Source organism: Chelonoidis abingdonii, chromosome 26 (assembly GCF_003597395.2).
Source record: "Chelonoidis abingdonii isolate Lonesome George chromosome 26, CheloAbing_2.0, whole genome shotgun sequence".
In the NCBI taxonomy this organism is placed as follows: Eukaryota; Metazoa; Chordata; order Testudines; family Testudinidae; genus Chelonoidis; species Chelonoidis abingdonii.
In genome coordinates this window covers 8,805,758-8,830,965 of record NC_133794.1, presented here as the reverse complement: position 1 = coordinate 8,830,965, position 25,208 = coordinate 8,805,758, and the positions used below count along the sequence as shown (strand labels likewise).

Sequence of the window (25,208 nt, the reverse complement as noted above, 5' to 3'; positions counted from 1 at the left end):
TCTCTGGCCTTCCTTCCCGAGGCCTGCCTGGCAGAGCGGGTGCCCCGTCGGCTGGGCCTCTCGAGGACCCAGACTGGAGCAACTGGCCCCTCCACTGACTCTGCCAGATCCTCCCTTCCCTGCCCCTAGCCCTCATCCACAGCCGAAGGTGGGGGGTGTTTGTGGGGGGGTCCGACCCGATGCCATCTTCGGCTCTCTGCAGTGCAGAGAGGATCCCCTGGCGAGCTGACCCCCATCCCATGCTGTCTCTGCAGCAGGCCGAGAGCCAAATCAACAAGCAGACCAAAGGAGAGGTGCTGCGCAAGCCTGAGAGACCCTCACTGCACCTGAGGATCCCGCCCCAGCAGGGGGCACTGCCTGGTGCTGCGGGGCAGCCTGTCTACATCAACAGCCCAGTGGCCCTTCCCGGCTCTGCAGACGGGTTCCTGAAGTCCCCTGCTGGCGCCGAAGCGGCGACTGAGTCCAGCGAGCTCTTCCTCAAGCTTCCTTCCCAGTCGCCAGCCCAAGTGCCTTCACACGACCCCTACGGCATGGCCCCCACCTACCTGCTGGAGCCCCGCTTCCCCTCGCCCCTGGGCCAGAGCCCCACAGCCGGAGCTGCCTTCCAGCCCTTCCCCACACAACAGCAGCAGCAGCTCCTGCCCACTCCCCGGCAGGCCCTGGGCCCCCAGCCTCCAGAGTTCCACCCCACCTCCCCCGGGACCCCCCGGCACCAGCCCTCCACTCCAGACCCCTTCCTGAAACCTCGCTGCCTCAGTGGCTCTCTGGACAACCTGTCGGTGCCGGGGAGCCCTGGGGCCAGGCCCCCTGAACCCTTGCTCTCGCCCCCTCCCTTCGGGGAGCAGAAGAGGGGCCTGGAGGCTGGGGGGCTGCAGGTGAAGAAGGAGGAAGGGGGCCCAGGAGTGTGTTCTCCTGGCTACATGGCCGCCATGGGCTACGCCGACTCCCCGTCCCACCTCTCCTCCACAGAGCTGAAGGCAGCCGACGTGTTCAAAGCCCCCCTGACCCCACGGGTCTCTCAGGTAGAGCCACAGAGCCCAGGGCTGGTGCAACCCCACCCCCAGGCTCTGGCCCCCTCACCTCCCAGCCACCCCGATCTTTATAGGCAGTCGCCCTCCGTGTCCTGCTACTCGGACCCCTATGCCCAGCCCCCTCTGACGCCCCGGCCACAGCTCCCCGACAGCTGCTGTGCCCTGCCCCCCAGGTCCTTGCCTTCCGACCCCTTCTCCCGCGTCCCCGCCAGCCCGCAGTCCCAGTCCAGCTCCCAGTCCCCTCTGACCCCTCGGCCGCTCTCCAATGAGGCTTGCTGCCAGTCACCCGTCACCCCTCGCTTCCAGTCACCTGACCCCTACTCCAGACCCCCATCGCGCCCCCAGTCCCGGGACCCCTTTGCCCCCTTGCACAAGCCCCCCCGGCCCCAAATGCCCGACTCCGGCTTCAAATCGATCCCAGTCTCCCACAATCCCCCAGCTGGCGGGGGCTTCCCCCCAGCCCAGCCCAGTGACCCTCACTCCAAGGGGCCGGGGAGCCAGCAGCCCCCCTTCGCTCGCTCCCCAGGAGCCAGCGTCTTCCCTGGCGCCCAGGCCCAGATGCGATTCACCTTCCCCCCATCTGGCTCAGAGCCCCTCAAGAGTTCCCCCTCCCACCAACCCCACGGGATGAACAGCCATTTCGCCTCTAGCCAGCCCATGGGCAAGTCTCAAAGCGCCAACTATGCCTCCTCGCCTGGCTTCCACCAGGCCGGTAGCCCCCTGGGGCCTGGCAGCTGCCCTGCTGAGACCTACAACCTCTCTCCCCTGCGGCCCCCCTTAGTGCTGCCACAGCAGCCCCCCCATCCCCAGCAGCAGCAGGAAGGCTCCCTGACCTACTTGCCCCGAGCTGGGATGGCGCCGCCAGCCGACAAGCGGGACGAGGTGGCGTCGGGGATCTCTGCTCTCCCCAGCCGGGAGCTGCCCGAACTGCCAGTCAGCCAGGAGGGTGTCGTCAGCAGTATCAGCCAGTCGGAGCTGGAGAAGCAGAGGCAGGTGAGTGCTCCGCTTTCTCCTCAGCCCTTGGGAGTGACTGGGCTTTGGGGGCGCTGGCTTGGGCATGGTGAATCAGAGGTAGAGCTGGGACTGCTGGCTCCCAGTCCCCCTGCTCTAACCACTGCACCCCACTGCCCTCCCAGGGCCAGGCGCAGAACGCGGGAGTGCTGGTGGGGGCTGATCCAAGGGACACTGTGACATCGCCTAGAGGATACAAGGAGAGCTGGAGCCAGGGAAATAGCTCTCTGCTCTCTAGTCTCCTTTACTTGCATGGCCTGGGGCTTGGGATACCTGGGTTCTGTTCCCAGCTCTGCCGTTATCCTGCTGGATGACTTGGGCAAGGCCCTCGACCTCTCTGTGCCTCAGTTTCCCCTCCCACCTGGGTCAGTCTAGTCAACTTGGGCAGAGAGTCTCCAAACTGCCATGGGTGCCCTGTCCCTGCCCTGTCCCCCAGATGCTCAGGGTAGGGCAGAGAGTTCCCAGGGTGCAATCTGGGCCCTGCTGTAATGGTGCATCCCTCATCTCCCAGCGCCAGAGACTCCGTGAGCTCCTCATCCGCCAGCAAATTCAGAGGAACAACCTGCGGCAGGAGAAGGAGAGCGCTGCCGCCGCCACCAGCTCCTCCCAGGCAGCGTGGAGCGCCGAAGCCAGCAGCCAGGCCTTCGAGCAGCTCAGGGGCCTGGCACCCTACCAGCCAGCACAGGTGGGGCTAGGGCCACACAAACACCTCTGAAGCCGCACGGGCCACATGGTACTGGCCCCAGGGCTGCTGGCCTGGCCCAGCCCCCAAGGGCAGGTGGAGCTGGCTCTGCATGTTGGTCACCTTGACGAACATAGCGCTTAGACAAGCCCTTGCCTGTCACCTGGGGAACTCCTGCTGCAGGGTGTTGCCAGATAAAGCGCATGGGGCAATTCGGATGGGGCTGGGGCTAGTTCCGAACGAGGGCAGCGAGGTGCAATAGTTAGTTCCCTGTTGCCTGCTGCAGAGGAGCTTGAGCCCAGGCTGGGGTCAGGAGGAGAGTCCGGATCCCCTGGAGCTGGAGGGGAAGGGCGCAGAGGAGGGTGTGGTCTGCAGGAGTCGAGGCACAGGTGGAGTCACTCTCCTTTCTTCCTTCTTTCCTTCCTTCCCAGGACAAGAGCGCCCTCGGGAATCTGCCTGCGGCCCCTGGCAGCAGCAGACTCTCCGGGCCACTCATGGTGCCCGCAGCCTTCGCACCGGACGAGCGGCTTTCCCGCCCGCCTCCTGCCGCCACGCCCTCCTCCATGGATCTCAACGGCAGGTGCGTGTCCTACCGGCTGCTGGAGCCAGTGGTGCTCCGGGCTTGCTGCACTCACAGGGCACTTCACTCACCCGTCAGACCCCACCTTCATCTACACATGGGGAAACTGAGGCCCACTGTTACTCAGCAAGTTTGTGACCCTGCTGGGAATAGAACCCAGGAGTCCTCACTCCCACCCCAGCTAGTCACAGAGCCTCACTCACTGCTTGCTCTTGCACTGTGGAGGTTGGGGGCTGGGAGGCCCCAGTTGGCAGGGTGCCATCGCTGAGCCCCCATCCCCTGACATCAGGTGGGGGCAGATCCGGGGGCGGTTCAGCCTGTCTGACAGGAGCCCCTCAGCGGGGTGATGCCATGCTGGGGCATGGCCAGCCCGTGTCCCCTTCCAGAACCCGCAGCTGCTGCTGACCTACCGCTGGGGTGGGTGAGCGAGGGAACTCCCTGGCTATGGCTCTGCCCTTGGGCAGATTCCTGGGACGCCCGAGGCAGGGGCCACTCCCTGACCCTCCCTGTCTGTGTTGCAGGCCATCGGTGGGAGTGCCCCAGACCTTCTTCCCACGCGGCATCTTCCAGGGGCCCTCACCACAGCAGCAGCAGATGTGGCAGCAGCAGCAGGCGGCTGTGCGGCTCCCCAGCCCTGCCCCTGCCCGATTCCAGCAGCTGCCTGGCCATGAGCTCAGCCGGCCGGCGCTGGGGGGCCTGGCTGGGCGCATGGCGGGCCCTGCCGAGCAGATCCCATCCTCGCCCGGAGCTGTGGGGGCCCAGTTCATTGAGCTGCGGCACAATGCCCAGAAGGGGGCAGCTGGGGGCATGGGTTCCCCCTTCGCCCAGCAGGGCCCTCCGGCCAGACCACGCTTCTTCCTGCCCAGCGACGAGAGCTCCAGCCAGGCCCTGCGTGCCTCCGTCATGCCTCTGCCAGCCCCGGTTCTGCAGCCCCAGAAGCTGCCAGCCCCTCTGCCACCCTCCACTACTTCCCCGCAGGGGGCTGAGCGGAGCCACCAGCCTCCCCCGAAAAGCGGCCCCCCGCCTCCCAGCAGCCTGGAGCTTCAGCATGGCCCTCCCCGGCCTCTGTCGTCATCCTCCGGCTCTGGCCTGCGTCCCGACGGCCCCAAGGACGGCCCCGCCATGGAGCCCCCGCTGGCTCCGGTCCCGGCTCCAGCTCCCAGCAAGAGCCATCTGGCGCTGGAGGGTGGGCGACTCCCATGTGAGGTGCCAGTGGAGCCTGACCTGGACGACGACTTCGACTCCCACAAGGACCTGGAGGATGATGACCTGGCCAACCTGAGCCTGGACCCGGACGTGGCCAAGGGAGATGACGACCTGGGCAACCTGGACAACCTGGAGACCAACGACCCCCACCTGGATGACCTGCTGAACGGTGATGAGTTCGACCTGCTGGCCTACACTGACCCCGAGCTGGACACAGGAGACAAGAAGGACATCTTCAACGAGCACCTGCGCCTGGTGGAGTCGGCCAACGAGAAGGCCGAGCGCGAGGCTCTGCTCAAGAGGGAGCCGGCTGGGCCCTGCCCCAAGGGCCCTGGGGAGCTCAAGGAGCTGGCACCCCCCAGGGAGGGGCTGCCGCCCACCCCTTGCCCCTCCAGCACGGCACCAGCTCCCCACCTGATCTTCAAGGCCCAGGCCAGCATCCTAGAAGCCAAGCCGGCCTCCCTGCCGGCCAGTGTCCAACCCAAGCTGGAGGAAGGCTGCCTGAAGACATCCCCCTGCCAGTTCAACACTGGCGCCTCTGACCGCCTCCCGGTCCCCATCAAGTCAGAGGCCCTCCAGGGGGCTGAGAAAATGGCTGCCTCCCTAGGCCTGACCCTCAAGCCTGGCCAGAACCTGCTGAGTCCCGGAGCGGGGCCCGTGCGGCTCGGCACCACCCCCTTCCCTACCAACAGCCAAGTTGCCACCTCTGGCTCAGACAAGGGCCCCTATGCTGCCCCGGGCCGCGGGCTGGCCCCCGGCCAGAGCACTGCCCTACTGGAGATGGATGGAGGGGCCTTGGGCCTGGCTAATGCCCAGCACTCGCCGGCTGATGACCTGCAGAAGATGGAAAGCTCCCTGGTGGCCAGCGAGCTGCCTCTGCTCATTGAGGACCTGCTGGAGCATGAGAAGAAGGAGCTGCAGAAGAAGCAGCAGATGTCAGCCCACCTGCCGGGGGGTGCCCAGCACCTCCAGACTGTGCAGCAGCAGCAGCAGCAGCAGCACTCCATACTGGCTCAGCCTGCAGGACCGGCCCAGCCCCCGGACGGGCAGGCTCCCCGCCTGCTGGGGCCCCAGCAACAGCTGCAGCTGGGCCTCATCGCCAGGCAGCAGAACCTGGTGCCCACCCAACAGCTAATGACGCAGCAGCAGCGGGTGGGGGGACCCCAGCAGGGCCAAGTGCTGGCCCCACACATGGCAATGGTGCAGCCCCAGCCCCATGTCCCCACGGCCCAGCACGGCGTCCAGCTGGCACTGACCCCGCAGCCGAACCAGCAGCAGGTGCTGGTGCAGAAGAAGATACCTGGAGTGCAGCCGAACCCCATGGGCACAAAACCCCAGCAGCTTGTCATGCAGCAGCAGCAGCAGGTGGCCAACAGCTTCTTCCCTGACACAGGTAGGCACCAGCGGGGTCGAGAGGATGGCATACCTTGTGGTCCCGGGTTCGGATCTGGCCCCGCAGCTAGGGAAAGCCATTTGAGGGGAGCTTGTGGGGGCGTGTCTTGGAGAAGGAACATCTCCTTGGCACTGAGTGACCACAGCTGACTGGCCAAGCACTGAATGAGAGTGGGAAGCTGAGGGGTGATCCTGTCCAACCTGGGTGGGGTGTGCTTGGTGTGGGCGACTCGCCTCTCCACAGCTTGCAGCGGGATAAGTGCCACACTGCAGGGGAATCGTCCTGTGCCCTGCCCCCCACATGAGCAAGGATGGGGCCTGTGCCAACTGCCCACTCGGGCTGTGGGGAGCAGCTCCATCCCCGCCTGGGCCCGCCAAGCATGGATTCTGGGAGCTGGCACCCTCTAGCCACATCTGTTGTCAGCTGCACCTCCCCTCTGGGTTGGGGACACTGAGACTCCCACGCAGTGGGGTGGCCATTCCCCCTGTGGGCTAGAAGTCCGGTGGGCATTAGCCGGGGGAAGCAGCTGGCCTGGCCTGGGAAGCCCTGCAGTGGGGTCTGGCTGACACACACTCTCCTCGCAGACCTGGATAAGTTTGCGGCAGAGGACATCACGGACACCATCACCAAGGCGAAGATGGTGGCACTGAAGGGCATCAAGAAGGTGATGGCTCAGGGAAGCATTGGGGTGGCGCCTGGGATGAACAGGTAAGGGGGGGACACACATGGGAGGGGGTGGGCAGGCAGCTGGGGGCAAGGCAGGGGTGGTTCCTGGCTCATTCTCTCTCGGTTTGGTTCCAAAGGCAACAGGTGTCCCTGCTGGCTCAGCGGCTCTCAGGGGCCCCGGCCACGGCTGAACTGCAGAACCACGTCCCAGCTGGGAGCGGACAGGTGAGCACGTGGCTGTCTGCCCCGGGGAGCCCCCGCACTGCCTTGCCCAGCTAATGCCCAGCACCGGGGCGTGCCAGAGCTCATGTGTGAGATGAGTCACAGGCATCTGCACTGGGAATCGCTCTTGCAGCCAAGATTCACGGGCCCTCAGCAGCTGCAGCAGAAGGGCTGATTGCTGGATGGCCATGGAGGCTGCAAGGGGGAGGGTGTCAGTGTGAGGGGCAGCACGTGCGGCTGGGGAGGGCAGGGGGCAGCATGTGGCACTGGGGGTGGGGAGAATAATCCGCGTAGGGTGTATGTGTGGGGGTGCATATGATCATAAACCCCTCATCTCTCCTAGGAGCGAAGTGGCAGCGACCCATCTCAGGCCCGCCCCAATCCACCCACCTTTGCTCAGGGTGTCATCAGTAAGTAGCTGGTGTTGAGGCTCCAGCGTCGGGGGCCCCCTGCCAGGGCGGGGTTCACTTGGAGGGTTGTATGGGCCTCTTGGTGCTGCTGTAGGGCTGGGCAGTGAATGGAGATGCTGGTTTTTCTGTGAGCCCGTGACCCAGCTGAGGGGAGCGGGAGGGACCATCTTTGCTGGGGGCAGTGGGGGAAGGGTGTCTCCCCAGCTCCGTCCCACCCTGGTGCCCCTCTCTGCAGACGAGGCTGACCAGCGGCAGTACGAGGAGTGGCTCTTCCACACCCAGCAGCTTCTGCAGATGCAGCTGAAGGTGCTGGAGGAGCAGATCGGCGTGCACCGCAAGTCGCGCAAGGCCCTGTGCGCCAAGCAGCGCACGGCCAAGAAGGCCGGCCGCGAGTTCCCCGAGGCTGATGCGGAGAAGCTCAAGCTGGTGACGGAGCAGCAGAGCAAGATCCAGAAGCAGCTGGACCAGGTGCGGGATTGGGGGGGATGGGGAGTGCTGGAGGAGACTAGGGTGGGGTGGGGGGCAGCCTTCACCTGTGGGTGGCGTGAGTCTGTGCTTAGAGGCTGGCCAGGCTGGCGTGTGATGGGGCAGATTGGGGGCACTGGACAAGGCAGGGGGGCCGGGCGGACACTGGGTGCAGCAATGGCATGCAGGGGGAGTCGGGCGGGCATGTGACAGGCGGGGAGGCGGCACTGGGTACGGCGTGTGGTAGGCGGGGGAAGGGGCCGGGCTGGCGTGTGACATGCACGGGGGTGGCACTGGGTGCAGCTATGTCAGGCGGGGGGGCTGGGCTGGCGTGTGACAGGAGGGGGAGGTGGCACTGGGTGCAGCTGTGGCAGGCCGGGGGGCTGGGCTGGTACGTCGCTGGGTGCCCTCTACCCGTCTGGGGCTGACAGCCCTTTCCCTGGCAGGTTCGGAAGCAGCAGAAGGAGCACACCAACCTGATGGCCGAGTACCGCAACAAGCAGCAGCAGCATCAGCAGAGCTCTGCCGTTATGGCCCTGAGCCCCTCGCAGAGCCCCCGGCTCATGGCCAAGCTCCCGGGCCAGCTGCTCTCCGCCCATGGTGTCCAGCAACAGCTCCCCCAGCAACCCGGGGCTATGGTGGGGGTGCAAGGCCTGGCCCAGCAGCCCAACCAGCTGGCAGGGCAAGCAGGCAACGTGCGCTTGCCCCAGGGTGGAGTCTCCATGGCAGTCCAGCAGGGCCTGTCCTTCATGGGCCAGCAGCAGCTGGGGAATGCAGCCGTCCCGGGCACGTCCAACAGCTTCTTCCCTGGGAATCCCGCGCTCCGGGGGCTGGCCGCTGACACCCGGCTGATGCAGGAAAGGCAGTTGCAGAGGATGCAGCTGGCTCAGAAACTGCAGCAGCAGCAAAGCATGCTGGGACAGGTGTCGTCATTGCAGCAGCAGCAGCAGAGCATGCTGGGACAGGTGTCGTCATTGCAGCAGCAGCAGCAGAGCATGCTGGGACAGGTGTCCTCATTGCAGCAGCAGCAGCAGCAGAGCATGCTGGGACAGGTGTCGTCATTGCAGCAGCAGCAGCAGCAGAGCATGCTGGGACAGGTGTCCTCATTGCAGCAGCAGCAGCAACAACAAGGCATGCTGGGACAGGTGTCGTCATTGCAGCAGCAGCAGCAGCAGCAAGGCATGCTGGGACAGGTGTCGTCATTGCAGCAGCAGCAGCAGCAGCAGCAGCAACAAGGCATGCTGGGACAGGTGTCGTCATTGCAGCAGCCCCCTGCTCCCCAGCAGGGTAGTGGGGGGCAGCCCATGGTTCCAAAGCAGCAGGGGATCCTGGTCCAGCAGCTCTCGCCTCAGCCGCAGGCAGGGATGATGGGGCACTCCCAGGTGTCCATGCTGCAGCATCAGGGCGTCGCAGGCCACCAGAATGCCCCGAGGCAGGTGCTGTTAGCGCCCCACCAGCAGAGGGTGCTGGGCTCGCCTCAGCTGGTGCAGCAAACTCACGGCCTCCTGGGCCACCGGCTGATTTTATCACCAGCACAGCAGCAGCAGGCGGGACTTCTGGGCCAGTCACGGACTTTGCTGACGCAGCAGCAGCAGAGCTCTCTAGCACAGCATCCAGCCCTGCTGGGGCAGGGGCAGGGGCAGGCCGCCCAGCTGGGCCTGCAGGGGCAGGCTGCCAAGCAGCAGATACAGCACTTTTCACAGCATGGGGCCCTGGGCCAGTCCTCCTCCATGCTACACTTGAGTCAGGGAGTTCAGCCAGCCCCACAGGGCACGGCCACCAAGGAGCAGCAGGGAGGGACAGAGAACACTGTGCTGCCTGCAGAGGGTGCCGAGGGCAGGGGGCAGCATCAGGTTCAGCTGGCAGCTGCTGGGGGTGGGCCGGGCAGCCAGGACCTCGGGGGGCAGCCGCACATGGGCACTCAGGAGCAGCAGGGCATTCAGAACCTCAATCCCCTGGCACTAGCCAGCCAGGAGCAGCTGGCGCCCCTGGGCGGAGAGCAGCAGCCGCAGAAACACCAGCCCGAGCCAGGACAGCAACAGCCCTGCCCGCTGCCCTCCCCGCAGCAGACCATGGCGAGCTCCCTGCAGCTGCAGCAGCCGCAGCGAATGCAGGGGGGCCCGCAGCAAAGCAACCTGCTTCATCCGCCACTGCAGAACAGCGGGGGGCTGGCGCAGCTGGGGGGCACCATGAGGCCAGAGCAGCCACACTCGGACCCTGCCCAGGGGCCTCACATGCTGGGCCCACAGAGCTCAGTGGCAGAACAGCAACAGCAGCCCGGGAGCATGATGAGCCAGGGGCAAAGCCTCATGGGCCAGCAGCCGCTGCAGAGGATTGTGGGCCAACCACCAGCACAGAGCCTAGAACAGCAACCGAAAGGGCTGATGGGCCAGCGGCTGCCGAGCCCGGCGGCACAGCACAAGGCTGGGCTGATGGGGCAGCCGCAGCAGAGCATGCTGGTCCCGCAGGTGTCCCATGCACAGAGCATCCTGAGCCAGGTGTCTGCTCCTATGATGGGCCAAATCCGAGCTCAGCTGCAAGGCGTCATCTCCAAAAACCCGCAGCTGCGACACCTCACCCCGCAGCAGCTGCAGGCCATCCTGGTGCAGCGCCACCAGCAGAGCCTGCTGCAGCAGAGCCAGGCACTCAGGCAGGCCCAGGCATCCGTTGAGCAGGGGCCGCAGCCCCCCTCGGCCCTGCAGGCCTCCATGGTGCGCCAGCCACTGAGGCAGCTGGGGGCAGCATTCCAGGTCCGGACAGCCGGCCCCTCCGCTGCTGCCGAGCAGATGCAGCCAGGGTTTGTCATGGAGCAGGCGTCCGCCGGCCAGCAGAGAGTGTCACTGAGCGCCCCCCAGCAGCCGCTGGCAGAGCTGATGCCCACGGCACTGGCAGGGCATAGTCCCCAGCAGGCGGTGCTCAGACTCTCTGCCCCACCAGCAGCTGCCCCAGTCCAACCGCCCATGAGCATGGTCAGCCTGGGCTCTGTGCATCAGCACCCCCTACCCAGCTGGGAACAGAGCCCCCAAGAGCCAAAGGAAGCCTCCCCGCCCACCCTGGCCAGCCCGCCCAGTGTGGCACAGAGCCCTGGGGTACTGCCCGAGCACAGACTGACGCCCACCCAGAACAGCCTCCTAGCGGAGCCGCTGCCTGCCATCCCAAAGCCACCTCCCAGCCAAACAGAGGAGGAGTCCTTTGCTAAGACCCCTGGCCACTGGGACCTGGCAGCACAGGGTCCCAGCTCCTCTCCCAGCAGGGAGCCCACAGATGGATCGAGAAAGCCACCAGACCGGAGCCTGGCCAGGAGTCAAGTCAACGGGCAGCTGGGAGAAAGGCCAGGCCCACAGGCCTCTCCTCTGGAAGGGGGGGCCCTGTCAGCTGAGGCCCCCGGGGTCTGCATCAAGCAGGAGCCCAAGGAGGAGACAGCGCACTGCGTGCTGGGCGGGGGCCAGGCTGTGAAACGCGAGGCCAATGGCGAGCCGGCGCCCGCCCCGGCCAACAGTCTGCTGCTGGGCAGCCAGCTGCTGGTGGGTGCCCGGTCTGAGGCTGGGCACCTGCTGCTGCAGAAGCTGTTGCGGGCCAAGAACGTGCAGCTGGCGTCGCAGCGCTCCGCAGAGGGGCTGCGCTCCAAGGTCAACGGGCACAGCGACGGCAAGCTCTCGGGGCTGGAGCAGAGGCTGCAGGCGGCTCCACCTGGCAGAGAGGTGAGCAGGGGCATGGGCAGGGTGTGATGGGGGGTGTACAGCGGATGGGAGGTAAATGCAGCGGTGTTTAGAGCACACACCCAGCCCCTGCCCTGAAGTGTGGCTGGGGTGGGGCACCAGGCAGCCCCATGACTCACCCTCTCCCCACAGGATCCCTCTGCCAGCAAGAAGCCTCTGGCCCCAAAGCCCAAGCGGGCCCAGAAGAGCGGGGAGCGGGTGGCCGCCTCCCGCAAGAAGCTGCGCAAGGAGGATGGGCTCAAATCCAGCGAGGCCCTAATGAAGCAGCTGAAGCAGGTAGCGGCCATCGCCCCATCCCACCATTGCGAGTCCCAGCACCTCGCGTCGCCTGACCTGGCCCTGCCATTTCCCACGGCTGGGACTGGCAGGTCTCCCAAGGCCTCTTGGTCTGGTCTGGTTGGGTTGCACGCTGGGGGGCCCCAATCCAAGGGTGGGGGGCTAGGTTCCCTCCAAGCTGCTTGGCCGTGTAGCTGCCTATTAAACCCTAGGGGCTCAGGGCTGCAGGGGGGCACCTCTCCCCACCGGCCCCAGCATGGACCTGCCCTGGACTTGCCACCGCCGGGAAGAGGCACTTCTCCCCCAGCCCCGAGCTGCTGCAGCGAGAGGGGGCTGGAGAGAGTTTTCTCTCCCCACCACAGCCCCTGGGCACACTGCACCCCAAACCCCTCATCCCCGGCCCCACCCCAACCCTCTGCGCCAGCCCTGACACCCATCCCACACTCTGAACTTCTCATCCCCATCCCAGGGCCTTCACCCTTAGCCGGAACCATCACCCCCTGCACCAGCCCCGAGCCCCCTCCAGCAACCCTCATCCCCGGCCCCACCCCAGTCCTGAGCCCCTCCCACATGCTTTTTGATGTGTGCGTCACCTCCATATTGGTGCACATAACAAAATGAATTCCGCACCTGGACGTACAAACCGAGAGGGAACATGGGGGGTGCCCCATTGTCTGTAGCAGCCCAGAGGGGAGAAGCTGCCCACACACTCATGGCTTGGGCAGTTTCGGGGGCATCCCCTCCTGACTGCATCTCTCCCCCCTCCCCCTGCAGGAGCTCTCCCTGCTGCCCCTGGTGGAACCCACCATCACAGCCAACTTCAGCCTCTTCGCGCCCTTCGGCAGCAGCCCCATCAATGGCAAGAGCCAGCTGAAGGGGGCGTTCGGCAGTGCCGTGCTGGACAGTGTTCCTGACTACTACACCCAGCTGCTCACCAAGGTACCGCCCGCCCCAGCGTGGGCAAGGCCTCAGGCCCCCCAGCTATGGGTGAACTAACAGGGCTGAACCACCCGCTTTTGTGGGGCGGGGAGAGCAGGGATTGGGGTGGGGGAGCGGGCAAGAGGGGCGGGAGAGCAGGGGATGTGGGTGGGGGAGCGGGTCTTAGGAGGGGCGGGATGAGAGCAGGGATATGGGCCCGTGGGCCGGAGTGGTGGCCAGGAGGGGCGGGAGAAGCAGGGTTGGGGGAGCGGGAGGAGGGCGGGAGAGCAGGGGTTGGGTGGGGATAGCGGGCAGGAGGGCGGGGAGACAGGGGTGAGGGCGGGATCGGCCTGACAGTTGACCACCATGAAGGATTCTCCGCCCGGCAGAACAACCTGAGCAACCGCTCTACCCCGCCCTTCTCACGCCCCACCAACGCCCCCTACCGTGCCAGCAGAAGATGGTGAACGGCGGCACCTCCTCGGAGGAGCGGCCGAGCAGCGCAAGAGCCACAGGCCGGGAAAGCCGAAGGCCAAAAGGTAAGGCGAGCGACGGGCACACACACCAGACTGGAGCTGCCAATCGGCCCCCCCCCCAGGGGAGCAGTGTCTGAGGGGGGCGGTGAGCTCTGGTGGGGGGGTTGTGCGGGTTCCCGGTGCCCCCTGCTAGCCAACCCAGGAGCAGCACTGATGGGATGTGGGAGGAGCTTCTGCTGGGGGCAAGTGGAGCTGATGGGCCGGGGGCAGGCTTGTAGGGCCAGGGCAGAGTCGTGGGGCTGTAGGGCCAGGGGCGGGGCTGAGGGGCTGGGCGGCATGCCCATGGCAGGACAGTGTCTGGCTCCACGTGCCAACACTTGGTGCTCCCTCACCCTCTCCCTCCTTCCCTCGCCCAGACGCGCCAGCCGTGGAAGTGAAGAGCCTAGACCTGCTGGCGGCCCTGCCCACGCCCCCGCACAACCAGACCGAGGACGTGAGGTGAGGGGCTGGGGGTGGGCTCCCGTCCTGGGCTGTGCCGTTGCTTTGCCCCTCCCCAGTTCCCTCGGGAGGGTGGGGTGCCCCTGGCCATGCTAAGCACTGTACTGGGGTTGTGGGGAGTCTCCTGAGTGCAGTGGGCGAGGGGTGACAGCCCCCTGGGCTCTCATGAGTGATGGTGGGGGCGGGAGTCCCTGGTTTGCAGGGTCTCACCAGCATCCCCCACCCTTAGGATGGAGAGTGACGAGGAGAGCGACTCCCCCGACAGCATCATCCCCGCCTCGTCCCCAGAGAGCGTCCTGGGCGAGGAGCCACCTCGCTTCCCCCTGCTGGCCGACGCGAAGCTGGAGCTGCAGGAACGGGTGCTATCGCCCGTCATCCCCATCATCCCCAGGGCCAGCATCCCAGGTGGGCAGAGGCAGGGGTTGGCGGGGGTCTTAGTAAGGTGCACTGGGTAGCTGGGGGAGGAGGTGGGCTGGATATCCCCACGGGCGAGTGCCCCTTTAAGGGCTGGGTTGGCCTGGGTGCAGTGTGTATGGGGGGACCCTAGGAAGTGGGCTGGATTCCCAGGGAGGGACCAGGCAGCATGTCCTCTTGGGGTGGCTGAGATGGTCTGGGGGGTGCATGGGGGTCCCTGGAAGCTGGGGGTGGGTGCTGCACACACCTAACCTGTCTTTCCTCCTGCTCTCAGTGTTCCCAGACCCGAGGCCCCCCGAGGTGCGGGAGCCCTTCAGGGAGCACGGCGGGAAGGTGGCCCTGGCGCAGGGCGTCGCATGGGAGAAAGGGAAAGGCAGCGAAGTCTCCGTCATGCTGACCGTCTCAGCTGCAGCTGCTAAGGTGGGGGAGCTGCCATGTGTGGGGGAGCCCCCTGGCATCTTCTTGCCAGACCCTGCCCCTGGGGAGCTCGGGAGCAGGGTCCTGCCCTGGCTGGGGCGCAGCAGTGTCTCTGACCCAGCCTCTCGCTCCCCCAGAACCTGAATGGCGTCATGGTGGCCGTGGCCGAGCTGCTCCGCATGAAGATCCCCAGCTCCTACGAGGTGCTGTTCCCCGAGAGCCCGGTGCGGGGCTCCGGGCCTGAGGCCAAGAAGGTGGAGACGGATGGGGCTGGTGAGTATCGGGCAGCCACAGGGGGAGGAGCCAGCCCTGGGACCCCCTCCCTGGGGGAGGAGCCCTGTGGGTAGAGGGTTTCTCCATCCCCCTAGCCCAGGTGCTGGGAGCCTGCGGTGCAGCCATGGGGATCTGTCTCTCTCATAGGTGGGCTTGGAGGCAAGGCCAAGGCGGCGCTGGCAGGGAAAGCCCCCGACGCTGGCACTGAGTGGCTGAAGCAGTTTGATGCCATGCTGCCGGGGTACAGCCTCAAGAATGAACTGGACATCCTGACGCTGCTCAAACAGGTCAGTGAAGCGCGGCAGGGGGCTCCTCGAGGGGGCAGCTCTGAAGGTCAAAGCACAGGGCCAGCTGTGCTCTGGCTTGGCAGTGTCTGGCTGGGCTGATCTCCTGGCCGAGCCCCCCAGCGAGGCTGGCTGGCTCTGGGGGGTGGAGGGAGGTGCTGAGAAGCCCTGGGCCCAGCCTCTGGGGCCGCGCTCTGATCAGCCCTGCTCTGTGCCCCCAGGACAGCCCGGGGCTGGAGAAGGCCGTGCAGCACTGCTATGTGAACAACGTCTCCAACCTGGACGTGCGTCAACTCTCCACCCTGCCCCAGGAGCCGTCCCCGCCCCTGTCGCCCCTTGCCCCCTCCCCTGCCAGCCCTGCTGATGGGGACAGGATCCCAGAGGCACCCCCTGAGGTGGCCCCTGCGCCCCTCTCCCCACCCTCCAAGGAGGAGGCGGCGGCGCGCTCGCCGCCCAAGCTCAAGCAGCGCTTGCGGCCCCCAGAAGAGGGAGAGGAGCCCCGGCCCCGGCTCAAGAAGTGGAAGGGGGTGCGGTGGAAGCGGCTGCGCTTCCTCATCACCATCCAGAAGGGCGGAGCCAAGCAGGACGGTGAGAAGGAGATCTCCGAGTTCATAGAGAAGCTGGGTACCACCCTGCGGCCCGAGAAGGTGCCCCGGGACCTGCGCAAGTGCTGCTTCTGCCACGAGGAGGGGGACGGTGCCACCGACGGGCCCGCCCGCCTCCTCAACCTTGATCTGGATCTCTGGGTGCACCTGAACTGTGCCCTGTGGTCCACTGAGGTGTACGAGACACAGGGCGGGGCACTGATCAACGTGGAGGGGGCGCTGCACCGAGGGCTGCTCACCAAGTGCTCCCTATGCCAGAAAACGGGTGCCACCAACAGCTGCAACCGCATCCGCTGCCCCAGCGTCTACCACTTCGCCTGCGCCATCCGGGCCAAGTGCATGTTCTTCAAGGACAAGACCATGCTGTGCCCACTGCACAAGCTCAAGGGCCCCTGCGACCAGGAGCTCAGCACCTTCACCGTCTTCCGGCGCGTCTACATCGAGCGTGACGAGGTCAAGCAGATCGCCAGCATCATCCAACGCGGCGAGCGCCTCCACATGTTCCGCGTGGGCGGCCTGCTCTTCCACGCCATCGGCCAGCTGCTGCCCCACCAGATGGGCGACTTCCACAGCGTCACGGCCCTCTACCCTGTGGGCTTCGAGGCCACCCGCATCTACTGGAGCCTGCGAACCAACAACCGCCGCTGCTGCTACCGCTGCACCATCTGCGAGAACAACGGGCGCCCCGAGTTTGTGGTGCAGGTCATCGAACAGGGCCTGGAGGACCTGGTCTTCACCGACTCCTCACCACAGGGTGAGGCTGGGCCCGCCTCGGCCTTGGGTAGGGGATCCCTGTATAAACAGTTGCTGTGTCCCACCCTTGAGGTGGCTGCATTGGAGCACTGGGTGACCCGTCTCTGGCAGCATAATTCTGGGGCTGTTAACCTGCTGTTGCAGCCCGCCCCAGAGGTGGCTGCATTTCACAGTGGTGGGGGAGCTGATGCCTTCGGCTTGTTTGCCAGGCCCCAGGGAACCACTGCTGAGGGCATGGGGGGCAGGTCAGGAAGCCAAGTCTCATGTTTTCCCCTCCCTCCCCACCCCTAGCTGTCTGGAACCGCATCATTGAGCCGGTGGCGGCCATGAGGAAGGAGGCGGACATGCTGCGGCTCTTCCCCGAGTATCTGAAGGGCGAGGAGCTCTTTGGCCTCACAGTGCATGCGGTGCTGCGCATCGCCGAGTCCGTATGTACCGGGGGGAGCCCTGAACCCCTCACCCAATGGGAGGGGCGGGTTGGAGGTGGGGGGGACGTAGCATCCGGCGATATGCTCAGAACCACATCAGCCAGGGACCTTGGCCCAGCACATGGGCCGGTGCCAGCTGGGCAAGTTCAGGGAAGCACCACAGGGCGGCAGAACAGGGCTTGTCCTTTTCAGTGGGTCCCCTCCGGGCACCAGGACTGTGGTGCTGTCTGCTGACCCACGGTGGGTTCTGCTTGGTCCCTCCCAGCTGCCTGGTGTGGAGAGCTGCCAAAACTACCTGTTCCGCTATGGGCGCCACCCGCTGATGGAACTGCCGCTCATGATCAACCCCACCGGCTGTGCCCGCTCCGAGCCCAAGATCCTCACCCACTACAAACGGTTAGTGGGGGAGGGGGAGGAGGGCCCCTTGGGGGGCCACTGTGGGGGAGGGGCCCTGGCCTGGGTTAGAGCTGGGACTCCCCAGGCCTGGGGCTGGGCCGAGAGGAAGGAATTGCAAACTGGGCCCCAATGGGCTGGGCTCTCCCAGCCACTCCCTTGGGGCCCCATGTGCTGGGGGGGGAGGGTCAGTGCTGGCCCCACTGCCGCCGTGCCCATGCTCTCCGCCTGCTGCAGGCCCCACACCCTGAACAGCACCAGCATGTCCAAGGCCTACCAGAGCACGTTCACGGGTGAGACCAACACGCCCTACAGCAAGCAGTTCGTGCACTCCAAGTCCTCACAGTACCGCCGCCTCAAGACCGAGTGGAAGAACAACGTGTACCTGGCACGCTCCCGCATCCAGGGGCTGGGACTCTATGCCGCCAAGGACCTGGAGAAGCACACCATGGTCATCGAGTACATCGGCACCATCATCCGCAACGAGGTGGCCAACCGGCGCGAGAAGATCTACGAGGAGCAGGTGCGTGGGGCGAGGCTGGAGTGGGTGGGGCCTGGAGCACCCTGCGGGTTTAGAGCACCCCACAGGCTCAGAGCCCGGGCTGCTCCCAGGGACACCCTGGCTCCTGCGGCTGCATAACTGGCTGTCTCTGCTCTTCCCGCACCAGAACCGGGGAATCTACATGTTCCGCATCAACAATGAACACGTCATCGACGCCACGCTGACGGGGGGCCCAGCCAGGTGAGGGTGTGGGGTGCTGTGGGCTTACGGGACTCGTCTACAATCCACAAGGTGCTGGGTTTGAGTGTGGCCTGATCTCCGGTTGAAAGGCCAGCTGCACAGGGGTACCTGCGCCGTTGGGTGAGCGCAGTCACATCCCTCTCTGTGAATCCATGTCAGCCCCGTGAGCCGGGGGCTATGGGGAACTTGGAAACCCAGGCAGAGTGAGGAAGGGATTTGGCAGTGGCAGAGCTGGGAAGAGAACCCAGGAGTTCTGGCTCCAGCCCCCACCCCACTTTGTCAGGCACCTGTTCTCCCCTCCCAAGCTGCACAATGGGTCTCTGGCATTGATTCAACGTATCAAGTCTTGTATTTCACCCCCCAAGCTGTGCCTGAGCGTTCCTGCTGCGGCGGGAGGGGAACACAGGCTCGCCCCTTGTCCCCACCTCCCCACTCTGACGCCCTCCTCTCTGCCCTCCTGCCAGGTACATTAACCACTCGTGCGCCCCAAACTGTGTGGCTGAGGTCGTGACCTTCGACAAGGAAGATAAGATCATTATCATCTCCAGCCGCCGGATTCCCAAAGGGGAGGAGGTAGGGGACTGGGGGTGGTCCTGGCCTGGCCTAGGGACTCCTGGCGTGTGCTTAGTGCTGCCTCCTGGCTCAGGCCCTGCCCGGCCACCAGCAGCACCCTTCAGCTGTTCCTCTGAACAGACCTAGGATCTGCGCTCCCCCACCATGCACCAGCCCTGCCACAGGCTCACCCCCGAGCTGCCCTGAGCATTGTGGGGAGCTCCGGCCCCGCAAGAGGAACCAATCAAAGCGGAGTCGGGGCAGGGCTACACCAGATCCCCCCCTCCCTCCCCCAGATGTGCTAGGAAGGGGGCTGCGGCTGCATGTGATGTGGCTCAGCAGCTGGTGGCAGGGGTGATGTGGCTCGGCAGCTGGTGGCATGACTGCCGCTGATCTGCCAGGGCATTGGTGGCTGTGTGACTCTGCCCCTCTCGCCCCCAGCTGACCTACGACTATCAGTTTGACTTTGAAGACGATCAGCATAAGATCCCCTGCCACTGCGGAGCCTGGAACTGCAGGAAGTGGATGAACTAGCCGCCATAGGGCCACCAGTCGCAGGCAGCCCCTGGTGCGCAGCTTCAAGGAGGCCTCTGCTGTGGGTTCTCCTCCCCCCTTGCCATGCTGGGGGCGGGGGAGGCAGAGATGGCGTAGGGGAAACGGCCCCAGCTGGAACCCAGGAAGCGAGGTTGGTGCAGGTGGGTCAGCCGGGGCGGCTTTTGGTTCCAAAGGCAAGGTGGCTCCAGGGGGCGCCGGTCCTTGCTCACACCCATCAGATGCTGTCCACGTAACTTCCACAGGGAGGGCGTATCGAAAAGACCAGGGACCTCCGTTCTCTCCCTGGCCGCACCAGCCCTGCGCGCCTCGGCCCTGGGCCTCTGCTGGCAGGGCGCTGCTCTCCCCGAGTGGGTGGCCGCAGCGCCATGAGTGGAACTGATGAACTGGCAACTCAGGGTTTTCTTTGTTTTGTTTTGCAAGGAGGGCAGGGCCTGTGGCACCAACAAAACCTGCTCTGTCCACCTTGCTCACTGTAAATAACTGGATGGATGCGGGGCGAGCGGGGTGCTCCAGCTCGGAGTCTGGGGTGGGGCGGCCGAGGGAGCGGACGCACGGGGAGCTCAGATCCAGTCTGTTTGTTTAAAAAAAAAAAAAAAAAAAGCTAATAATATTTGCTCGCTAACTTACCAAGGTAACAAAGAGACTCCTTGAGTTTGACAATCCCAAACCTCCCAGCCCGGCTCTGTGGAGACAGACAGAGCTCGCTTGGGCTTCGGTTTATTTCTTGTTCTGTCAACGAAAGTACCATGAGCATGTGAAGGAGGCGGCGGCTGCCGGAGCAGAGCTGGGGAGAGCCGTGTGCAGACAAGGGCTCCCCACCCCCGATGGACGCAAGGAGCCTCTGCACCCAAACCTACCTCATTTTAAGTGTTAGATTCTGCTGTTTTCAATGTGACCCTCCCTCCGAGACTGACCACACGCAACCTTTCTAGTTCTGAATGAGAACTAGTGGCAGTGGGCGGAGCCTGGGGAATCCCAAGGAGTGACAGTGGGCGGAGCCTAGGGCGAGGGAGATTATAGCCTTGAGCTCTGACCTGGTTCTGCCTAGAAGGAGAGAGACCGACCATAAAATATCCCAGGATCCCCTCCCCCCACCTGTGGGCCCTCTCTGGTTGGGTGTACAGGTGTGTTCCTGGCGACCCCCCCCCCCCCCCCGACCGTGCACAAAGCTGGGCACTCTGCTGCCAGCCGAGGGGCAGGGCCCGAGAGGTGGGGGTTCGGGGCTTTAATTAGAATGTGCCAAGACCCTGGCCTAGCTTCCACCCACCTTCCCAGCACAGCGCAAGCAGCCCCCAAGCGCCGCTGCTGGACGCCCGCCCCCGCCAGCACTGAGCACAGCCTGGTGGGGAGACCAGGCGTTTGTTCAAGCCATTTGGTTTGGAGGAGCCAAGCTCCATGGGAGCCTTGTTTCAGGCTGAGTTTGCTGCTGCTGCCATACTCCTGAGTCTGGGGGTGGGGTAGGGGGCCCTGCCTGAGCCACTCCACTCCCCCACTAACCCGCTCCTCTTTCACTACCAGAACTGCTGCTCTAGGCTGGCCTGAGGAGGCTGTCTGTGTCTGTAAAGTCGGCATGGTATGGGGGGTATTTATCTATTTATACCTTAGCTTGTATATATTAGAACCTTGGGGGGCTCTCTTCTGTGCTCTGCTTGGCTGAGATTTCGGACTGTGGAGGAGGGTAGATCTCGGGGGGGAGGGCAGGGGGAAGGGTTCCATAACTCAGCTGAGGGGAGCAAACATCCTCCCTGCTCTTGTCTCCATTGTTAAATAGAAACCCTGTATGTGACAGGGTCCAGGAGCCTCCTGCCATGCATGGGCTCCCCGGGGAGGGGAGGGGATTGGTGGCATTACAAAGCAGGCACCACTTCTCCCCCTCCAACCTCCCCTGCCACAGCACCCTATTGCTGACGGTTGAATGCTCATCCAGGAGGGACCTTCTAAGACTGCTGTAAACCAGATGGGGCTGGAGGTCCTGTGCTCGTCGCCCCTTTCCATTAAACTGTATCATTTGACATCTCTTAACGCACAAAGGCATGACCCCCCACCCCCTCCGGGATGGCACAGGGAATAGCACAGTTGTGAGGAAAGAAGCAGAAATGAACTCCTGACCTGCTCTCCCATGCCACAGCTGCCTGGTTCAGCTGAGGAGGGTTCTCTTTTGTATTAAACTTCCTTCCTCTCCTGGGGTGGGAGAGGGAACTAAATGAAGTGAGATTATTTTGGGGGGAGTGAAATCTGGGGGAGGGGGCCCCAGGGCATTTTATGTTTTTAAATCAAAAGATTTCAAGTGAGAGAGAAGAACTGTCGTGTTTTTAAAAAGCTGCTTCTGCAACTATTCAAAGCTGCAAAAGGTTTAAAATGAAATGTTAAAACTCGGGGTGAGGGCAGGGAATAATAAAATAAAAAAATATACACAATTTAAAACTGTAAATAAAACAGGAGCTGTGTAGAGAAAAAATGTTTTTACCAATAATAAAACCACTGGATGTTATTTTAAAATACAGATGTGTGAGAGAAAAAGCCACTATAACTTTTGTTTTTTCCAATAACTTGGAAGGCTGTAAAGTGTATAAAATAAAAATTTAAAAAATTACTACAAAAAATGATTAAAACTGGGCAAGAGTAAAGAAAATAACAGACTATAGCAGGTTGTATGACTTTTTAGACTATGGTTAGAGTATAAAATAGTCCTGTAGATTTTAGCTGGGGAGGGGGGAAAACCTATACAGTTTTTAATTTTTATATAAACTATAATCCAGTCCCAGAGCTGACCTTTGATTTTTTTTTTAAAAGTTCTCTGCTTGTAAATTTGCATTCAAAGCCTTGTCCAATACTTCTGTTTGTTTACAGTTGCAGATATTATATTTTAAGTTTTACCTTTTATGATCCTGAAATAACCATTTATTATTTTGTTGGGTTTTTTTAAAAAAAATAAAGTTTAAAATAAAACTATGGCAAGGTGGACTCTATGAGGAATCTTCCTTTGTGTTTGGGGTTTTATTTTTTGTGTGTATCCTGTACAGCGAGGTTGTCCTTCGTAACAAAGAAAAGAATGGAAAAAAATAAAATTATTCCTTTTTTAAGAAAAACAAAACTGAACTTGTACGTGGCATGTTTTGTATTGGATATAATTTTGAAATGTATATAACTTATGTTAAAGAGGCAAAGAGTCGGTTCGCATTTTGCTTCTCTGAGTTTGTTTTTAAAGGAAAAGAATAAAAGTGCATTTTAAATACTGGCTGATCTTGCACTTCCGCCTGCGCGTTTCTTCTTGGCCCGGGTCGCCCCCCACTTTAAGCGCAGCTCAAGTTCCGCGCTCCCCGCGCCCGCGGGGGCAGGAGACGGTCTGTGGGCGCCGGGGCGGGGCTGGAGGGGCGCCCTGCCCCCACCCGCCAGTGACGTCAGGCTGCTGAGCCCCCCCGCAGGGGCTCGGATCCGTGCGGGGGGGCGGACAGGCCCCGGCGGGGGGGTCTGGTGGTGGGGAGTTCCGCGGGCCCCGCCCCGCTGGGAGCAGAGACCGCGTGTGGGGCCCTGCGCCGGCCCCCGGCCCCCCCGTAATTAACGGAAGGGACGTTCGGGCTCCGCGGGAGGTCAAACGGCACCGGGGTCAGGGGTCATTTTAGCATCCAGGGACTACTTCCGGTCACATGGCCTCTGCTGGCGGAAGCGGCTGACGTGGATCCGGGCGGAAGTGAATCGGCCCCGCCCCCGGCCGCTGCTGCCCCCGGGTGCTCGGCGGCAGCGAGACCAGCCGCGGCCATGGAGGCGGTAAGAGCCCGGCCGGGGCCCGGGGGGTGGGGGGCCGGCCCCCGGATCGGGCCCCCCGTCTGCCCTCGGGCTGGTGCCCCCGGGGTGCATCGCCCGTTAACTCCGCTCGCCGCAGGGGGTCTGTGGGGGCCCGTGTGACGGGAGGGGCCCTGGAGCAGAGACCCCCAGCACGTGCCCAGCGTCAGCCGAGGCTGCTCCTCGGGGGGCAGCCCCCCCCCGTCTCCCGCCTGCTCCGGGCCCAGACCCTGGGGTGAGCCGGGCACCCGGTGCCCTGGACAGCGGCTGCGGCGCCTCGCCCAGGTGAGCGGCAGCCTTGGGCCACGGCACGTCCCTCATCGCAGCCGGCGGCCCGGGGCCAGGGCTTTCCCTGTGGCCCAATGGCGCCCGGACCAGCTGGGTGCCCCCGGCACCTCGCCTGGGGCCTCCTCTCCCTGGCGCGTGAGCCGTGACCTTTCCTGCCCAAAGCCCGTTTCTGATTATTCATATCCTGGGAGCTCTGTCTGTCCCGTGCCCGCGGAGCCTGCCAGCGAGCTGGGGAGCCTGTCTCTGGGCCAGCAGCCCAGACCCACGGCCTGGGCATGGATTCCCCTGGGCTGTGCACAGGCAGGGGGCTGCTCCTCTGGGGGGCACCCCGCACCTCCCAGCTCGGTGGCGTGAGCTCCGTGTCCAGCCCAGCCTGTGCCCACATCCCTCATTTCCTCCTCCTGGGCCTTTGCTGTGCTGAGCCCCGGGCTGGGGACTCTGGCGTGTCTCTGGCCAGTTCCCTCGCTGCCCAAGCCGAGACACTGCCGGGGAGGGGGCCTGCTAGGCTCTGGGGGCTCTTGGCCTGGGAATAACGTTCAGGGCTGGGCCAGCTGCAGTCCCTGCCCACCTGCCCTGTGAGCGCCATAGGGGTTAAAATCCCCACCCAGGGCAGCCAGTGGAAGTTGGAGGCCAGAGAGCAGGATGGGATTTGCTCCCAGCCCCGCTGCTTGGCTTTAGGCACAGACCTGGGTGCATGGGGCAGTCCTGTGCCCGGGAACGTGCTGGGGGAGCACCTTGTAACTAACCAGGCAGGGCCCCCCCAAGCGCCATGTGGCCATGATTCTCTGCAGCAGGGAGGCCCGGGGGGGGGAGGGGGGTGCTGAATCTGGGTGCTGGGGCAGTGCCCGGGGGCCGGTGCTGTCAGTGTTTCAGGCAGGCTGGAGGATGTCCAGCCTAAAGGGACAGAGCCCCCAGATTAGAACTGTTGGGGAGTCTGCGGTCAGCTTGGGCCGATGGCTGAGCCCTAGCCAGGCGACCGTTGCTGGGGGTTTAGTGGGATTGTGGTTGGGGTGCCAGGCCTGGTCTAAGTCCTGTCTGGTGGCAGTGGCTGTGGTGGGATGAGCTGGGGGGACTCAGTCTGGTTCCTGCCGGAGAAATGTCCCCATGGTCTCCATGCAGAGATGCGGCTGGATCTGGGACTGGCCCCACACCTTGGCCAGCCCTCAGGCTCCCTCTGCCCCCTGATGGTTCATCCGACGGCGCACCACTGCCAGGGCATGGCCACCAGGATCTGTGTCCTGGGCGCACGCCGGCTGGGCCTCCTGCCCCCTCCATCGCCCCTTCTCTTTCTGAATTGGGGGCAGGATTCTCCGTCCCTGTCCCGAGCACTGGGGCCATGTTGCTGCGCGCGGGTAACCAGCTGCCGGGCTCTGCCGCAGAGGTGGCTGCCTGTCGGAGGGATGAGAAGCAGTTCCTGGGTGCGGTTTGCAAAGTGCCCTGAGATAAGTTGAGAAGTGGTCACACCCTTGTAGCAGCTGGAGCTTCCTCGAGAGCCAGGCCAGCCTGGGACGGAGCCAGGTTCCCTCTCTGAAAAGGAAAGTGAAAAGTGCGGCTTGGCTTTCGCTTCCTCTCGCAGCTCCCTGGCTGAGGCAGCCTTGCAGCCTGAGGGGCGTTAGGGCCCCAGCTGGCCCACCTAGAAACCCAGCGCTGCTCAGGCTCCCTTTGCACTAGGGAAGGAGTGGGTTCGAGCAGGGGCTGGGAGCCAGGACTCCTGGGTTCTTTCTCACCCAGCTCTGCCACACTGTGTGGGCAAGTCACTTCCCTACTCAGCTGGGCCCAGGCATTGCTGCTGGGGCCGGTGAGAGGTTAGAGGAGCGCTGGGTGGGGTAGGAGTTCCCCTGGCAATGGGCAGGGGAAGGAAGCCTGCTGCCCTGCCTCTTATGCTCCATGCCCTGAGCGGGGCCGGTAGCCCCGGGCACAGCGCAGCTGCATGTGGGGCAGGAACACTTTAAAATGATTTCTTAAAGAGGTGTTTTAAGGTGCTGCAGGAGCAGAGCTGCTGGAGGGGGGAGTGGTGGCCTGCAGAGTTGGAAGGGGGCTACCCGCAGGGGCGGGGGGGTGCCAGCTGTATGTGGGTGGGGGGAGTTGCCCGCAGGAGCAGGGCTGGGGGGGGTGTCCGTCGCGGGGGTGGCTGTTCCGTGTGGAGTAGCGCGAGGATAACACTCTCG

The 25,208-nt window shown here is 64.0% G+C and overlaps 1 protein-coding gene across 1 annotated transcript in view; it reads left to right on the top strand.

Moving 5' to 3' along the window:
- The window catches only part of KMT2D (lysine methyltransferase 2D), a 46,064-nt gene extending 24,137 nt beyond the window's left edge, over window positions 1-21,927 (top strand). The window contains 25 exon segments of the mRNA XM_075061241.1: window positions 255-2,024; window positions 2,554-2,727; window positions 3,156-3,304; window positions 3,826-5,903; window positions 6,488-6,611; window positions 6,707-6,794; window positions 7,135-7,201; window positions 7,437-7,669; window positions 8,113-11,367; window positions 11,518-11,661; window positions 12,436-12,600; window positions 12,969-13,020; window positions 13,023-13,123; window positions 13,405-13,553; window positions 13,783-13,958; window positions 14,242-14,387; window positions 14,522-14,657; window positions 14,805-14,944; window positions 15,163-16,300; window positions 16,591-16,727; window positions 16,993-17,123; window positions 17,358-17,643; window positions 17,789-17,862; window positions 18,327-18,435; window positions 18,856-21,927. Coding sequence (XP_074917342.1) covers window positions 255-2,024; window positions 2,554-2,727; window positions 3,156-3,304; window positions 3,826-5,903; window positions 6,488-6,611; window positions 6,707-6,794; window positions 7,135-7,201; window positions 7,437-7,669; window positions 8,113-11,367; window positions 11,518-11,661; window positions 12,436-12,600; window positions 12,969-13,020; window positions 13,023-13,123; window positions 13,405-13,553; window positions 13,783-13,958; window positions 14,242-14,387; window positions 14,522-14,657; window positions 14,805-14,944; window positions 15,163-16,300; window positions 16,591-16,727; window positions 16,993-17,123; window positions 17,358-17,643; window positions 17,789-17,862; window positions 18,327-18,435; window positions 18,856-18,948 — 11,115 coding nt within the window. The 3' untranslated portion in view covers window positions 18,949-21,927.
- The last annotated feature ends 3,281 nt before the right edge of the window (window positions 21,928-25,208 follow it).